Raw genomic sequence first — 18,750 nt, 5'->3', positions numbered from 1 at the left:
GAAGGAACAGCCAAAGAAGGTGTTACTGAAGTCGGCCATTGTCGGAATGTATATGCAGAAACATGCTCCTGGAGATGATTGAGATTAGTGCAAGGCCATAGCAGGGTTTGAAGGTAAAGACAAGGATCTAAGATCTAAGTCAATTCACTGGAGCATGAGGATGTGGGCCTTGTTGGTAGTGAGGATGTGGGCTGCAGTGCTTTTAGATGAATTGCAGTTTTGTGGAGAGTGAAAGCTGGAAGGAGTGCATTGACAAAATCAAGCCTAGAGGTAATAAAGCATGGCAGCAGAGGAGGAGATGTAAGGGTGGAGACAGGTGACATTAGATATGAAAGAAAGTGGTCCTGATGACACATTGGCTGAAGGGAGGGAAGTTGAGCAATACATGAAAGCTGTGCACTTCTGGGGTTAGCCTGAGATGCAGTCTGGGTAATTGATAAAGTTGACTGATGGTGCAAAGCTGTTTGCAAGAGTTGAAGACAATGTCTTCAGTTTTGCTGACATTTAGCTGAAGGATGTTTTACCTCACCCTGGTCTTAATGTCAGACAAACAATTGGAAAGAGTGACTGCAATCTTGGGGTTGGTGAAGGAAGCAAAGACATGGAGCTGAGTGTCTCTGTACATGTGCAAGCTGAACCTATGCTTCTGAATAATGTCAACAAAGGATAATGTAGAAATGAAAGAGGAGGGTGATGTAGTCCTGGGGTACACCAAAGGTGCCCTTATGTGCATGGGAGTAAAAGCCACTGAAGACAATACAAAGCCTACAATGCGACAATTAGTACCAGGACCATAAGAGAGTAATGCCATGGAGGTGGACTATGGTAGAGAGATATTTGAGGAGGATGATGCTGATTGTTTCATAGGCAACAGAGAGTTCAAGGAGGGACTGTGATTTAATGTCAGTCACATAGGATGTCATTTGTGACTGACCAGCAAGAACATGGAATGGTGGGGATATAATTGCAAGCCATGGGGCTAAGGAAAGAAGCTGGATGGTGAGCAGCAGGGATGGGGAAGGTGGTATGGGATCAGGTGATGGGCTTCATGGAGAAGTAGTTAATTGGGGGCTGGAGGTAAGATGGAGAGAAACTGTGAAAATGGAGGGATGGGGCTCATTTGGGAGGAGGATTAGCGAGAGAGGTGTCGGAGGCAGCAGAACAGTTGATCCCAATTTTTCCCTTTCTAAGTAGATCTATATAAACAAGGATCTACAGTCCTTGAGAAACATGGAGTATCTTCAGGCATATTTAAATCATAAGGAAAATATGAGGGGGCGGGGGATGGTGACTGAGATGTTCTTTGTGCTGAGCTAGGATACATGATTATAATTTAAAGAAACCTTTATTAAACACAACTTGGAGTACCTTTCATGCTTTGTTGTCTTATGGAATAGAATAGCTAACAGTGAATACAGACTCAGTTCAAGCATTCCAAAAACAAATTGGACTGCCTTAATGGCTTACTAGATAAACATGATGCAATACTAAGTCATACAAACCAAGAATGTCACATGTTTGATTGCTAAAGTATTTATCCATGCCTTTGTCACCTCAATACCACACTCCATCCCAAGATCCACCTTTCACAAATGGCAATAAAACTCTCCTAATCACTCTTGTACTCTGCCAATCCTTATTGCCCCCTCACTCCCAATGTGTTGATTTTGAAAACCTGATTCTAATTAGAATGATGTGGCAGAATTAGTTCAGAAATTGGCCTATGCATCCATAGTCAGTGGAACAGTTTTGTTAAGAGAAGTAAAATTACATTTTTAGCTCTTCAAAAGTGAATTTAATAGCATTTGTGAGGAATGAGCTTATGAAATTGTGTATAAATATGTTGAGTTGGAAGAAAATCATTAGGTTTGTAATCAGCAACTTGTTTGTAACAGTTGTATTTGGGTGCTCAGTTGGAATTTGACAGTTTTCCTCCAGTTGTTTTTAGAATGCTGCTTAACCTCAATGCTATTGAGTATTAGCTATGGCCTTGTTTGGTCAGGGAATTGCAAATCTATAGCGCTTTGATGAGAAAAATCCGCACCTCAACCCCAACTCCATCCCTCTCCCTAGCTGCCCACTCTGGCTAAGCTCCATGGTGTGCAGCTGGGAGTCCTGGTTGATCCTCAGCTGAACTTCAAACCCCATACAACAGCCACCACCTAGACTGCCCTATTTGCGTCACTGCTGTATCTCATCCCTGCTGCTGCTGCTGAAACATTTCTTCACGTCTCAGCTCAGAACAGAGGCGAAGATATGCTTGGTGGTGGAATGGTGTGGTGGGTGGCAAAATGGCGGAAGATAATCTGTAGGATGCAGCGGCTGAAGGGGTGGAAAGTCAGGACAAAAGGGACCCCGTTGTTGCCATGAGAGGAGGAAGACTGGGTGAAAGCAGAGGAGCAAAAATGGGTTAGACGTGGGCAAGAATGCTCAGCTGAGGAAAAAGGAGGACATTTCAGAAGTCCGGGTGCAGAATGTTATCAGAGCAAATGTGATGACGATGGAGCAATATTGCGCAAGTCTTTAGATAATGGAGTTAGTTCTTTTCAGTTCTTTTTGTGGGAATTTTGACTGACTGTGGTAGAGAGATTAGTGTGGGTGTAAATTAGGGAGGAATGGAGACTGAACAAGGTTGATGAACAAAGGTAGAGAGAAGTGGAGAGCTTGTAGCATGGAGACTAAACTGTAGGATTTGTGAGACTATGGGATAAAAAGCAATAGAATGAGAATAAAATATAGCAGAAGTGAAAGGAGTATTTGTGAATCGGTGCAAAACGATTACCAGGGAACAGACCCAATAGGAAACAAAACAATCTTTTCCACAATCTATTCAGCCAAATACTTTTTCTACTATTTTTCTTTTATCCACTTTGATGCCTTCAGTACAAAGATTTAATCAAGTTTTTTTGTGACTTTTAAGTTCTTTGAATAATTATGATTATTGTTATTGTGAACATTGGACTGGATGGAATTTACAATGTTCATCCATTCCAGACAATCATTTTGGATAGTGATGCCCTTTTAAAATCATTTGAGGTTTACTATCCTTATGATTAAATCTAGTAAATATTAGTTAGGATTGACTACAAGGGCAGAAATAATCCAATGAGAGCTGAATCTGTGGTGCAGGTGCAGCAATGTTTATACCCTATACATTTTGTATGTGAATTCCAAATTCCAGTATCTATTTAGGTGTCTCACCAGTGATATCATTCTAGAAGAATCAGATCTACTTTGACATAGTGTGCTTCCAGTTCCTCCCCATCTGTCTTTCTGCTTAAATCGAGTCCTTTCTGCTTTGTATAAGCCCCATTAGCAGATGTTCTATTCCTTTCCCCATATCAATTTTAAATGTTGTCAGTTCATTGGGACCTGTATACTCCCCTAAACTAATTCCAATCAGTATAAATTGAAGCAGATCAAACTGAATTTGTTCAGTTTTCAAACAGTTGATTCTTGCCTGTACTCATGCAGGAAACGGGTTTATTTTTAATTTGTTAATTTTGTCTTGCCGTACAAGAAAATTGCAAATTTCTCTCCACACTGATGGTTTGAGATTAACAGTAAAGCAAATTAGATATTGGCCCTTATATGTCATTAAAGGAAATTTCATTGCTCCTTCTTGCCTTTATTGAGCTTTTGCGGCGCTTTGCACCAAGCTAATTGCTTCTGCTAATAAATAATCTAAAATCAATGCTGACAGCGGTTAATTGGCACACAGACTTTATTTCTTAAAGCACTCTGCTAACGACCTTCTTTAAATTAATAGCATTAAGTGCTATGAGGAAATAAATCTGAGGAATTGCCTGTCATTTACTGTCATGTCTAATAACTTTCAATAATGACTGCTGATAGATTTTTGTACATTCCATTATTGAAGTAGGTGCATGTAATTATTCTCCTCATTATATTTAAACAATTAGCAATATTTGCCGTTTCTTCGCCATGAAGCTGTTAAATACAATTAACAAGCTTCGAGGCTTTTGGAATATTTTGCTCCTTAGCATTTCTTTTCCAATTTCCCCACAGCAAATGGTTTGCACTTTAATGTTTTACTGTAGCAGGAAACAAAATGGTAATTTGCCATGGGTTCATACAAATTTCTCCACACTTTTTCTGTCACGCTATTTCCATCATGTCTGTCACGATTAAACTTACGTATTCAATTTACTTGCCCTCAAGTCTTCCAAGGTTGACCTTGAAGGTAGGTGGTGCTGTTGCATACTTACCTCTGAAACAACGCAGCCGCATCTCCAGTGGTGTTCCCCACAGTGCCACCTGCTTTTGAGCTTCTGATTTTCGTCTACTGCCTCAGTGCTGTTGTCTCACAATCTCCATCACTGGTATTAGATTCTCCCTACTGCTGGGCAACCCCATCCCCTAAGAAATGGGGAAACCTGTGTTGCACAAAATATTGTTGAATATCTGTTTTAAATTATACAGGTTTCCCCATTCATTTCAAAGGAAACCCTTTTAAGAAACCACTTCACCTTCCCCCTCTTTTTTTTGCTCTCCTTCCTCTCGCGCTCTCCTTCCTCTCGCGCTCTCCTTCCTCTCGCGCTCTCCTTCCTCTCGCGCTCTCCTTCCTCTCGCGCTCTCCTTCCTCTCGCGCTCTCCTTCCTCTCGCGCTCTCCTTCCTCTCGCGCTCTCCTTCCTCTCGCGCTCTCCTTCCTCTCGCGCTCTCCTTCCTCTCGCGCTCTCCTTCCTCTCGCGCTCTCCTTCCTCTCGCGCTCTCCTTCCTCTCGCGCTCTCCTTCCTCTCGCGCTCTCCTTCCTCTCGCGCTCTCCTTCCTCTCGCGCTCTCCTTCCTCTCGCGCTCTCCTTCCTCTCGCGCTCTCCTTCCTCTCGCGCTCTCCTTCCTCTCGCGCTCTCCTTCCTCTCGCGCTCTCCTTCCTCTCGCGCTCTCCTTCCTCTCGCGCTCTCCTTCCTCTCGCGCTCTCCTTCCTCTCGCGCTCTCCTTCCTCTCGCGCTCTCCTTCCTCTCGCGCTCTCCTTCCTCTCGCGCTCTCCTTCCTCTCGCGCTCTCCTTCCTCTCGCGCTCTCCTTCCTCTCGCGCTCTCCTTCCTCTCCGCGCTCTCCTTCCTCTCGCGCTCTCCTTCCTCTCGCGCTCTCCTTCCTCTCGCGCTCTCCTTCCTCTCGCGCTCTCCTTCCTCTCGCGCTCTCGACATAAAGGTATGTGCAGGAATTATGACTTAAGACAAAATAAATAGACTGCAGGCTAAATACAGTGGGGGAATTGATATGGCATATGTCCTTCAATATCAATAAATGCACTGTGACATAGTTACATCATAGTGATTCCAGGCATGTGTATGCTATGCGGGGGTAGATATTTGGGGCCATAATTTATGAACACTGAAGGCCCAAGACCAGTGTCACGAGGGGTGGTGAAACTGAATATGGTGTATAACTAAATAAATCAAATATAAGACTGGAAATGCAATAATTACCCTATACAAGACCTTAGTATGGCCATATCTAGAATACTATACCCAGTTTTGGTCCGCGCGCATGGTAGGGAGTATCAAAACCCTGGAGACGGTCCAGGAAAGGGCTCTTAGTTGCCAAGGCAAGCTCAGTGAATTGGGGATTTTTCTTTGGAAACGTAAACGTTGAGTGAAATTATTTATCTTTAAAATGTCAAAGGGAAGAAATTCTGTTGAAGTTTATAAGGTTATTTGAGCCAGATAGGGAGTTGGGGGGGGACCAGGGAACATCAATACAAATTACAAAAACCGTAAGTTAGGTTAGATGCCAGGAGCACTACTTTTCACGGAGAGTCATCGACCTCGAATAGATTTCTAGACTGTTTGAGTATTCTCTCGCTGTCTCTCTCTCTCGTGCTCTCATATACTTGCACTCTTGCTCTGCCTCACAACTGTCACTAATGCTTACATTTTCTAACTGTCAGCAAAACGTAAGTGGGATAATTGAAACCTTCCTGTTGGTCCAAGAAGCTTTCAAAATTCAGTTGATTTTTTTTAATAGAAAAAACTCAAATTAGATGAGGAAAGGCCCTTGCACTCTCCTTCTCCCACTCTTCCCCCTCAGCTTGATACACTTTCTGAAGTTAATAGAAGGTGCATAAATGATTATAAACAATTAACTCTGGAGTCCCTCAAGGATCTATCCTTGCCCCCCTCCTATTTCTCATCTACATGCCACCCCTCAGTGATATCTGAATACATTTCATCAAGTTCCTGGTGTGTGCTAATAACACCCAGCTCTACTTCACCACCACCTCTCACCCCCTCCACTGCCTCTGTTGTCAGACTGCTTGTTCGACATGCAGTCCTAGATGACCTGCAATTTCCTCCAATTAAACATTGGGCAGACCGAAAGCTTTGTCTTCATCACCATCACAGATTCCTTCCCCATGGCACAGATTCCATCTCCCTCCCTGGTCACTGTCTTAGGCTGAACCAGACTCTTGCAAACTTGGCATCCTATTTGACAATGAGCTGAGCTTCGATTCCAATGTTCTCCTGGCAGGCCTCTAATCTCCCCCCCCCCCCCCCCCCCCCCCCCAACTCCGAAAACTTGAGCTCATCTAATACTCTGCTGCCCTTATCCTAACCCACACCAAGTTCCACTCATCTATCACCCCTGTGCTCGCTGCATCCTAACCTACGTTGGCTCTCAATTTTAAAATTCCTCATCCTCGTGTTGAAATCCCTCCATGGCTTCGCCCCTCCTTGTTTTTATGGCCTCCTCTAGGGCTTACAACACTCTTTTAAGAACTACGTGTTCCTCCAACTCAGGCTCTTGTGCATTCCCCACTCCCTTCATCCCACCATTGGCGGCTGTGCCTTCAACCGTCCAGGCCCTAAGCTCTGGAATTCCCTCCCTAAATCTTTCCATCTCTTCACCTCGCTCTCCTCATTTAAGCCCCTCTGTCAAACCTACTTCTTTAACCATGCTTTTAGTCACCCATCCTAATATCTCCTTTGGATCGGTGTCACTTTTTGTCATCATACGCTCTTGTGAAGCGCCTTGCGATGTTTTCCTACATTAAAGGCACTATATAAATGCAAGTTGTTACACTTCAAATACAAATAAACGCTACCAAAGGTGAGTAACACCCTCTGTTTTAAATAAGTACACTGAATATAAAGCTGACCTAAATAAAGTTTTTGAAATTTGTCATCCTGTCTTCAAATCATTTGGAAAAAGTACCGGAAAGATATTGTTGGACACTGAAGAGAAGTATTGCATCAGTTGGGCTAACTCTGATGCATCCTGGGAAATTGTGCACACTGCAAGTACTCAGACTCCAGCATTTGCCTTCAGCTAACTAGGTTACAGCTCTTTGCAAAAATATTAAGTTGAAACCCAGGCTTTAAGGGGCAACTGAGACCCTCAAGTTAAAACCTTAATGAAACTATTAAAGGATACAAAATACAACTCATTGTGTACATTTAATTATATTATTGGGGAATATGTAATTTTTTTGCCATTTTTATTTTGTTTAAAACTTTATTTGGACGCTTGAAATTTTAAGTACTGAGGAGAAAAAATGGTGGCCATTTTGTTCTTCAAAAAGTGTTGAGATGATTCAATAGTTTTTTTTTTCTTTTTTGGTAGGTTCTCCTGGCTAAGGATTGGTTGCCCTTACAAAACCTCAATACTTTTTGATTGGTATTTTCTAGCTGCTTGCCTTGCTTTTAATTTATTCATTTCCAACCTCTTTAATTCTGATTGGCTAAAACTGAAACAGTAGCAAATTAACGAAGTGTGATGGCAAAGAAAATAATTGTGACAAATAGGAAGTGCACACTAGATGCAAGACTTTTAATACGTTATCGATAGATACGTATGTGCATTGCCACTGGTTCACAGAGTTCAACAATATGATTTAAAAGTAAATTCAGAAGAGCAATGCTATTGAACCACGCTCCGAAGAACTAGCTTATATTGTAAAGAGCCCCATGACTGGTATTGTAATTCATCTGGGGTGGGGGATGGAATTGATGAAGGCGTAGACCCTCATTCATCTGCACCCACCTTTTCCCCAAAATACTACCAGCCCCCCTCTCCCTCCAGTAGTTCCATAATCTACTGCCCCCTTTAATCCTCATGGTCCCCAATTCCTCTTCTCAATCACCACAAATTAATGGCCATGATATACTGTGTGTTATGCAGCATATTACAGCAGTGCCATAGGGTATCTGCTACTATATTATTTAGTACCAATAGAAAATGCTATGAATAAAATGTTATGCAAATTGGGGTGCAGCCAGTAATATTACATTGCGGTCCCATACACGGCAGGATTTGGGGTGAGCAATACATGATTGCAAACTGACAGGCAGCTGATCTTAACCATTTCCTCCTTAGCTGAACACTCCATAGTACTTCTCCCCTCGCCTACAGCGCTGATTTCCCTAGGTTAGTATTAGCAGTGAGTTAAGCCATTGGATCTGGCAACATAGGAATAGGACGAGGCCATTCAGCCCCTCGAGCCTGTTCTGCCATTCAGATAGATCATGGCTGACCTGTACCGTGACTCTATTTACCCACCTTTGATTCATCTCCCTTGTTACCCTCATCTAACAAAAAATCTATCAATCTCCATCTTGGAAAATTTCATTTGACCCAACATCCACAGCCTTTTGGGAAAGAGTGTTCCAGATTTCCATTATGCTTTGTGTGGGGGAAAAAGTGCTTCCTGATTTCACTCTTAAATGACCAAAGCACGATTGTGCACCCTTGTTCTGGATTCCCCCACCAGAAGAAATTGTTTCTCTGCACGTATTCTATTAAATTGCTTTATCAGATTAAACACCTCAATTAGATCAACCTTCTAAACTCAAGGGAATACAAGCCAAGTTTATTCATCCTTTGTTCGTAATTTAACCCTTTAATCCCTGGTGGTATTCTCATGAATCTGCACTGTATCTCCTCCAAGGTCAATATATCTTTCCTGAGGCGTGGTGTCCAAAACTGAACACAGTACTCCAGATGGGGTCTGGCCAAGACTCCACAACTGAAGCCTAACTTTCTCCCCCCTGTCTTCCAGCACCCTTAAGATAAAGGTCAATATTTCATTAGCCTTTTTGGTTACTTTTTGTACCTGTGTTTGTGTTTCGTGCACATGGACACCCAAATCTCTCCTCCACAGTTCCTAGTCTCTCACCATTTAGAAAATATTCCAATTTGTCATTCTCAGATCCAAACTATATTACCTCACACTTAGGAACATAAGAACATAGGAACAGGAGTAGGCCATTCAGCCCCTCGTGCCTGCTCAGCCATTTGATAAGATCATGGCTGATCTGTGATCTAACTCCATATACCCACATTTGGCCCATATCCCTTAACACCTTTGGTTGCCAAAAAGCGATCTATCGATCTCAGATTTAAATTTAGCAATTGAGCTAGTATCAATTGCCGTTTGCGGAAGAGAGTTCCAAACTTCTACCACCCTTTGTGTGTAGAAATGTTTTCTAATCTCGCTCCTGAAAGGTCTGGCTCTAATTTTTAGACTGTGCCCCCTACTCCTAAAATCCCCAACCAGCGGAAATAGTTTCTTTCTATCCACCCTATCTGTTCCCCTTAATATCTTATAAACTTCGATCAGATCACCCCTTAACCTTCGAAACTCCAGAGAATACAACCCCAATTTGTGTAATCTCTCCTCGTAACAATCCTTGAAGTTCGGGTATCATTCTAGTAAACCTATGCTGCACTCCCTCCAAGGCCAATATGTCCTTCCGAAGGTGCGGTGCCCAGAACTGCTCACAGTACTCCAGGTGCGGTCTAACCAGGGTTTTGTGTAGCTGCAGCATAACTTCTGCCCCCTTGTACTCTAGTCCTCTAGATATAAAGGCCAGCATTCCATTAGCCTTATTGATGATTTTCTGCACCTGTTCATGACACTTCAATGATCTATGTACCTGAACCCCTAAGTCCCTTTGGACATCCACTGTTTTTAACTTTTTACCATTTAGAAAGTACCCTGTTCTATCCTTTTTTGATCCAAAGTGGATGACCTCACATTTGTCTACATTGAATTCCATTTGCCACAGTTTTGCCCATTCACCTAATCTATCAATATCGCTTTGTAATTTTATGTTTTCATCTACACTGCTTACAATGCCACCAATCTTTGTGTCATCGGCAAACTTAGATTTGAGACTTTCTATGCCTTCATCTAAGTCGTTAATAAATATTGTGAATAATTGAGGCCCCAAGACAGATCCCTGCGGGACTCCACTAGTCACATCCTGCCGATGTGCGTACCTACCTATTATCCCTACTCTCTGTCGCCTTTCGCTCAGCCAACTTCCTAACCAAGTCCGTACTTTTCCCTTGATTCCATGGGCTTCTCTCTTAGCTAACAGTCTCTTATGTGGGACCTTATCAAATGCCTTCTGGAAGTCCATATAAATAACATCCATTGACATTCCCCTGTCCATTACTTTAGTCACCTCTTCCAAAAAATTCAATTAGGTTTGTCAGGCATGACCTACCTTTCACAAATCCATGCCGGCGCTCTCTCTGATTAACTGAAAATTCTCGGTGTTCAGTCACCCTATCCTTAATTATAGACTCCAGCATTTTCCCCACAACAGATGTTAGGCTAACTGGTCTATAATTCCCTGGTTTCCCCCTCTCTCCTTTCTTAAAAAGCGGAGTGACATGTGCAATTTTCCAATCCAGAGGGACAGTTCCTGAATCTAGAGAACTTTGAAAGATTATAGTTAGGGCATCTGCAATGTGCTCACCTACTTCCTTTAAAACCCTGGGATGGAAACCATCTGGTCCTGGGGATTTGTCACTCTTTAGTGCTATTATTTTCTTCATTACTGTTGCTTTACTTATATTAATTTTATAGAGTCCCTGTCCCCGATTCAATATTAGTTTTCTTGGGATTTCCGGCATGCTATCCTCTTTTTCTACTGTAAATACTGACGCAAAGTAATTGTTCAACATGTCTGCCATTTCCCCATTGTCAATGACAATATCCCCACTTTCAATTTTTAAGGGGCCAACACTGCTCCTGACCACCCTCTTTTTCCTAATGTAACTATAAAAGTTCTTCGTATTGGTTTTGATATCCCTTCCTCACATTGAACTACATATGCCACAGATTTGCCCACACACTTAATCTGTTTATAAACCCATTGCAACTTCCTGCTCCCATCTACACAACAAACTTTGCTTCCTAACTTGTGCCATCGGCAAACTTGGATACACAACACTCTATTCCTTCATCCAAGTCTTTGATATATATTTTTAAAAACTGAGACTTCAGTACAAATCACTGGGAAACATGACTTGCCACATCCTGCCAATCAGAGTACATTCCCTTTATCCCTACTCTCTGTCCCCTACCTCCCAACCAATAATTACTGGCCCATGTCACAAGGGCACCTCCAATTCTGTGCACTTTCATTTTGCTAATATTCTCTTGTGTGGAATGTTATGAAATGCTATCTGGAAGTTCATATATACAACATTAATAGACACTCCCCTATCTACCATGGTAGTAACCTCAAAAAATTCAACTAAATTAGTCAGACATGACCCACCCTTCACAAATTCATGCTGACACTCTGATCAGCTCATACTTGTCCAAGTGCTCAGCCACTCTGTCGTTGATGATAGATTTCAGTAACTTTCTGACAGCTGATAATGGAATGCTGGTCTTTATATCTAGAGGACTAGAATACAAGGGGGTAGAAGTTATGCTACAGCTATGCAAAGCCTTGGTTAGACTACACCTGAAGTACTGTGTTCAGTTCTGGGCTCTGCACCTCAGGAAGGATACATTGGCCTTGGAGGGAGTGCAGTGTAGATTTACTAGAATGATACCTGGACTCTAAGGGTTAAATTACGAGGAGAGATTACACAAAATAGGGTTGTAGAAGATTAAGGGGTTATTTGATCAAAGTTTTCAAGATATTAAGGGGAACTGATCGGGTAGGTAGAGAGAAACTATTTCCGCTGATTGGGGGAGTCTAGGACTAGGGGACATAGCCTAAAAATTAGAGCTGGGTTTTTCAGGAGTGAAGTTAGGAATCACTTCTACACGCAAACATAAGAACATAAGAAATAGGAGCAGGAGTAGGCCAATCGGCCCCTCGAGCCTGCTCCGCCATTCAATAAGATCATGGCTGATCTGATCCTAATCTCAAATCTAAATTCATGTCCAATTTCCTGCCCGCTCCCCGTAACCCCTAATTCCCTTTACTTCTAGGAAACTGTCTATTTCTGTTTTAAATTTATTTAATGATGTAGCTTCCACAGCTTCCTGGGGCAGCAAATTCCACAGACCTACCACCCTCTGAGTGAAGAAGTTTCTCCTCATCTCAGTTTTGAAAGAGCAGCCCCTTATTCTAAGATTATGCCCCCTAGTTCTAGTTCCACCCATCCTTGGGAACATCCTTACCGCATCCACCCGATCAAGCCCCTTCACAATCTTATATGTTTCAATAAGATCGCCTCTCATTCTTCTGAACTCCAATGAGTAGAGTCCCAATCTACTCAACCTCTCCTCATTTGTCCACCCCCTCATCCCCGGGATTAACCAAGTGAACCTTCTTTGTACTGCCTCGAGAGTAAGTATGTCTTTTCTTAAGTATGGACACCAAAACTGTATGCAGTATTCCAGGTGCGGTCTCACCAATACCTTATATAACTGCAGCAATGCCTCCCTGCTTTTATATTCTATCTCCCGAGCAATAAAAGCCAACATTCTGTTGGCCTTCTTGATCACCTGCTGCACCTGCATACTAACTTTTTGATTTTCTTGTACTAGGACCCCCAGATCCCTTTGTACTGCAGTACTTTCCAGTTTCTCGCCTTTGAGATAATAACTTGCTCTCTGATTTTTCCTGCCAAAGTGCATAACCTCACATTTTCCAATATTGTATTGCATCTGCCAAATCTCCACCCACTCACCCAGCCTGTCTATATCCCCCTGTAGGTTTTTATGTCCTCCTCACTCTCCACTTTCCCTCCCATCTTTGTATCATCTGCAAACTTTGATACGTTACACTCGGTCCCCTCCTCCAAATCGTTAATATAGATTGTAAAGAGTTGGGGACCCAGCACCGACCCCTGCGGAACACCACTGGCTACTGGTTGCCAGTCCGAGAATGAACCATTTATCCCAACTCTCTGCTTCCTGTTAGATAACCAATCCTCCACCCATGCCAGAATATTACCCCCAATCCAGTGATTCTTTATCTTGAGCAATAATCTTTTATGTGGCACCTTGTCGAATGCCTTCTGGAAGTCTAAATACACTACGTCCACTGGTTCCCCTTTATCCACCTTGTACGTTATGTCCTCAAAGAACTCAAGCAAATTTGTCAGACATGACTTCCCCTTCGTAAAGCCATGCTGACTTTGTCCTATTAAATTATGTTTATCCAAATGTTCTGCTACTGTCTCCTTAATAATAGATTCCAAAATTTTACCCACCACAGATGTTGGGCTAACTGGCAGAGTGGTAGAAGTTTGGAACTCTCCTCCGCAAAGGGCAGTTGACGCTAGCTCAGTTAATTTTAAATCTGGGATTGATAGATTATTGTTAACCAAAGGTATTAAGGGATATGGGGCTAAGGCGGGTATATAGAGTTAGGTCACAGATCAGCCATGATCTCATTGAATGGCGGATCAGGCTCGAGGGGCTAAATGGCCTACTCCTGTTCCTTTCAGATTGCTAACTAATTCTGGTTTGTTACTCATCCCTAAATCTAGTGTCGGCTTATGTCTTGTGGGTTCTAAAACATATTGTTCCAAAAAACTGTCCTGAATACATTCCAGAAACTGACTTTACGACTTCAGCTGTTCTGCTTCTCCCAGTCTGTAAAAATTAAAATCTCCCATTATAACCGCACAATTTCTGCTATATGCTTCCTTGATCTCCATATTTATACATCCCTGCACTAGATTACTACTGTCAGGAGGCCTGTAGAGAACTCCCACCAGAATCTTGCATCCTTTGCTGTTTCTTAGTTCTACCCATAGTTTTTCCACTGCCTGATCACCCTTATTGAAATCCTTTGTTTCTACTTCTGTAATTGTGCCTTTCATCAATATAGCTACTCCTCCTTTCCCAATTTCCCTGTCCTTTCTAAAGATCCTATAGCCGAGAATATTTAGCTTCCAGTCATGCTCAGCTTGTAGCCAGGTCTCTCTCATAGCTACATATTACCCTTGAAGCTGAATTTGTGCTTCTAACTCATCTGTTTTATTTCTTATGCTACATGCATTTGTACAGAACTCTTATTTGGGTACCTGTCCCCACCCTGCCCGTATGCCTTGATAGTATTTTTCTCACACTTTATGATTTAATACATTTTTTTGTGGAAGCCCTCTACATTGCTAAACAGGCAATTTAATATATACTTATTTTTCATCACTCCTTTATTTTTAGCGTGTATTTTTATTATTCCTATAACTTTTTCTGTTCCCGGAGTATTTATCATTTTTTGTACTCTGACCTTTGCTCTTATCTGTTCTTTTTCATGATAATAGTTGGGTCACAAAAACTCTAAATCGATCTACTAGAGAGAGCAAAATAATCTTTTGGCTAACTCATTGATGGGGGAAACAATAGTATTGATTATATATTTAATTATGTTCTGGTTGGCCTGCAAAATGCTTGTAACTATTCCACATTACTAGATCTCTTTCTGAACATGAGATTTTGCTAATAACTGCAAAACAGATTAAGTTATTGCAATTTGAAGTTAATTATGACTGATTTTTGCCCTTCATGGATTTAGGAGGAAAGAAAGAAAATGCCACTAAAGCACCAATGTTCAAAGTGGTGCTAGTCACCTCACTGTGAAAACGTATTGTAAACAGAAATGCAAAAGCATTTTTTAAAATTGTAGTGGGGCATTCATAATGGGTCACATGCTTAGCTTAAATTATAAATTCAGGTTGCACTGTTTAATATTTATGAGGGAGGAATAGGAAAAAAAGCCTAACATTTTTTTAAAAAACACATTCGTATTTCTAAAATTATTATAAAATTTAATTTGTGTTGCCAGCTACCACGTTCTGTAACATTCAACAATAGTGTGTACAGGGCAATTTTATCTCTTGTATTTTCTGGAAAGTGTATCTTTGTAAACTATTAATTCTGGTGCTTACATTTGAAAATCATGGCTTTGCCAATTTTATACTTACTAGCTCTTTCACCATGGGAAAGATCACAGCTGGGCCTGATCCTGTCCTCACCCGACATTCATACAAATGCGTTTTCAGTAGGCAGCACTATACAGTGGTCAAGAATGCCAGATGATTTCCCCACCCCCTCTCTTATCCTTAGCCAAGAGGTACTGAGGCTCATTGCAGTGCCTCAACTGCTGCCCTTCATTCAGCGAACTCCACACGGCTTAAATGCTCACTGAATAAATTTACTGAAATTGCTAAGCTTTTAATAAAAAAAAATCAGATATTTCAAATTATGTGGGGAGTACCAGCCAGAGGTGATGGGGGACATTGTTATTGTTGCCATATTTAATTTAGTTTCCATAGGAAAGTTTTCAATAAAGACCCTGATGCATTTGACCCTTTTGAGCTTGAATGTTGTCATTTGCTGTCTGTTAACATTCAAATTGTTATAAATACTGAAGTTTTATGACCAAACATTAATATGTGACTCTAATGTGTTTCCAAATAGCTTGAGGAGGTCATGGAAAAGGAGACGTACAAGAATGCCAAACTAATTTTGGAGAGATTTGATCCAGAATCCAAGAAGGCTAAAGTAAGTCTTTAAAGCTGGAACTAAATGATTCTGAAGATATAAGTTTAGGATTGGCAAGAAATGTGTCTTTTTTTCATCCGTTCATGGGATGTGGGCGTCGCTGGAAAGGGCAGCATTTATTGCCCATCCCTAATTGCCCTTGAGAAGGTGGTGGTGAGCCGTCACCTTGAACCACTGCAGTCTGTGAGGTGAAGGTTCGCCCACAGTGCTGTTAGTAGGAAGTTCCAGGATTTTGACCCATCGACGATGAAGGAACGGCGATATATTTCCAAGTCGGGATGGTGTGTGACTTGGAGGGGAACGTGCAGGTGGTGGTGTTCCCATGTGCCTACTGCCCTTGTCCTTCTAGGTGGTAGAGGTCGCAGGTTTGGGAGGTGCTGTCGAAGAAGCCTTGTCGAGTTGCTGCAGTGCATCCTGTGGATGGTACACACTGCAGCCACGGTGCGCGGTGGTGAAGGGAATGAATGTTTAGGGTGGTGGATGGGGTGCCAATCAAGCAGACTGCTTTGTCCTGGATGGTGTCGAGCTTCTTGAGTGTTGTTGGAGCTGCACTCATCCAGGCAAGCGGAGAGTATTCCATCACACTCCTGACTTGTGCCTTGTAGATGGTGGAAAGGCTTTGGGGAGTCAGGAGGTTTGTCACTCGCCACAGAATACCCAGCCTCTGACCTGCTCTTGCAGCCACAGTATTTATATGGCTGGTCCAGTTAAGTTTCTGGTCAATGGTGACTCCCAGGATGTTGATGGTGGGGGATTCAGCGATGGTAATGCAGTTGAATGTCAAGGGGAGGTGGTTGGACTCTCTCTTGTTGGAGATGGTGATGCCTGGCACTTGCCTGGCATGAATGTTACTTGCCACTTATCAGCCCAAGCCTGGATGTTGTTCAGGTCTTGCTGCATGCGGGCTCGGACTGCTTCATTATCTGAGGGGTTGCGAATGGGACTGAACAGTGCAATCATCAGAGAGCATCCCCATTTCTGACCTTATGATGGAGCGATGTATATATGTCTCTTATATTGCTTTTTTGTTTTTGAGTGTGTAAACACTAGTTTTATGCTGTGTTAACTTTTCTTTTAGTTAATTTGTTGTAGTTGGAATGCAATCAAACATCTGAATATCTATTAAGAATGAACTGTTATGGAATTCAACAGGTTTCTAAAACTTGATATTGGCACATGAATTTTGTTTATTATAGGGGAATTGCCCTGTTTCTGATGGGCCAAAATAGGCTAAACCAATCTTTATGTATTGAGCTTTTACTTCAAACCTACCTTTTTGCACAAAAAATTGTTGAATCTGCTTTCTGAAAATCCATTCACATGCATCTACTGCATTCCCTTTACCTATCCAATCAGTCACTTCAAAAACTCTTAATAAATTTGTTGAACACGATTTGCCTTTAACAAATCCATGCTAACTGGCCTTCATTAACATGTGTTTTTAAATACTCACTAATTTTATGTCGAATTTTATTGTAATAGATTGCCCAAAACTGACATTAAACTAATTGGTCGATAGTTATCCTTCTCTTCCCTTCTCGAATACAGGTATTACATTGGCTACATATTCAAGTAGGATTAAAAAATAGTGGCCAAAGCCTCTGCTATCTCCTTCTGACTTTCTACAGCCTAGAGTGCCCACCATCTGGGCTCACTGACTTATCCATCTTTATTCTGTTGATTTCTTTTTTTCAGAGCCATTTCCTTTTCTGCAGTTATCTCTAACAATTATCCTCCTATTATACCTGCATTCCTACTTCAAAATATTTACTTAAGATGTTTGCCATGCCTTCATTCTTCACAATTAGAATCAACCCTGAGCAGTCCTATCCTCTCAACCTATTTTTATTTTTTTTACATGCCTATAATAGCCCTTGCTATTTCTTTTTTTTATTATCTGATAGCCTTTTTTCATTTTTTTTAGCCCTTTTATGTCTTTATCTCCCTATTAAAGTTTCTATATTCCTCATGATTTTCTTTAGTATTGTTAGCCCTAAGTTTATCAGATACCTCATTTTTAAGTTTGTTTAGTTTTAATCAATTTATCCACAGAACTCTATTCTTTGTTCCCCCTTTTCACCTTGTAGGAATATATTTATTTTGTACGCTATCTGTCTCTTTTAAAGATTTCCTACTGCTAATCTGTCGATCTGTTTGATAACTTTTCTGTCCAGTTAATTTCGGCAAGATCCTCACTTATCTCTGTTAACTTTACATTTTTCCAGTCCAGCACCCTTTTATTTTAACACTTCATTATCCTTTTTTATTCATGCATTCAACCTAACTATGTGTGGTCACTATTTTCTAGTTCTACTGCAAAATCAGTTGTTTGCCCAAATTCAGAATTAAATCTAGTAATGCTCCTTTTCTTGTTGGACTAGAATTATATTGGTCATGGTATCAGTCCTGAATGCATTCTAAAGAGTGTTTCCGACTTGGACATGTGCATTACCTTTACCTTTATCCCAGTCTCTCTTGGGGGATAATTAAAATCACTCCATGTTATTGCCTTGAACTTGCATATCTCTCCACCTCTGTTTCATCTGCACTGCTTGGTGACCTGTAATACAATACCATTTCCCTTCTTATTTGTTAGCACATCTGAAGGACATCATTACATTCTAGTGCAATGATAGAATCTATTTTCTCTCCCCCCATCACTTCTAAATATGTTATAACCAGGAATATTAAGATTTTAGTCTTGTCCAAACCTAAGTCACATCTGTTAGTTACTACATATTGTTCCATATTTATTAATGTTTCTAGTTTTCCAATTTTTTGAATGCTTTGTGCATTCACATTCATAATTCTGACTCCAATTTTTTGGAACATTGACCTTTATTCTCTTTCCTGGTTTTCTGCTCTAAATTTTGATTATTGTTGCTCCTTCTACAACAGTGTTTTTATCTCTCACTACCTCATAGCCTAATTTTTTTCCCCTTTTTTTGATATTGTGTTAGTATCTCTACACCGCACCCCTTTGTTAGTTATCACCATGCCTACATGTACTGCCTTTATCCCA

General features: G+C 41.3%; 1 protein-coding gene across 3 annotated transcripts in view; it reads left to right on the top strand.

Annotated features, from left to right (window-relative positions):
* Positions 1-18,750, top strand: part of LOC137323729 (endoplasmic reticulum junction formation protein lunapark-like) — a 103,972-nt gene that overhangs the window by 44,461 nt on the left and 40,761 nt on the right. For all 3 annotated transcript variants that reach the window (XM_067987591.1, XM_067987593.1, XM_067987592.1), the window contains exon 7: positions 15,645-15,728. In XM_067987591.1, coding sequence (XP_067843692.1) covers positions 15,645-15,728 — 84 coding nt within the window. The remainder of the gene's footprint in view (positions 1-15,644; positions 15,729-18,750) is intronic.

This window comes from Heptranchias perlo, chromosome 7 (assembly GCF_035084215.1).
Source record: "Heptranchias perlo isolate sHepPer1 chromosome 7, sHepPer1.hap1, whole genome shotgun sequence".
In the NCBI taxonomy this organism is placed as follows: domain Eukaryota; kingdom Metazoa; phylum Chordata; class Chondrichthyes; order Hexanchiformes; family Hexanchidae; genus Heptranchias; species Heptranchias perlo.
The sequence above is the reverse complement of the archived record's forward strand: the minus strand, read 5'-3'. Positions and strand labels throughout refer to the sequence as shown.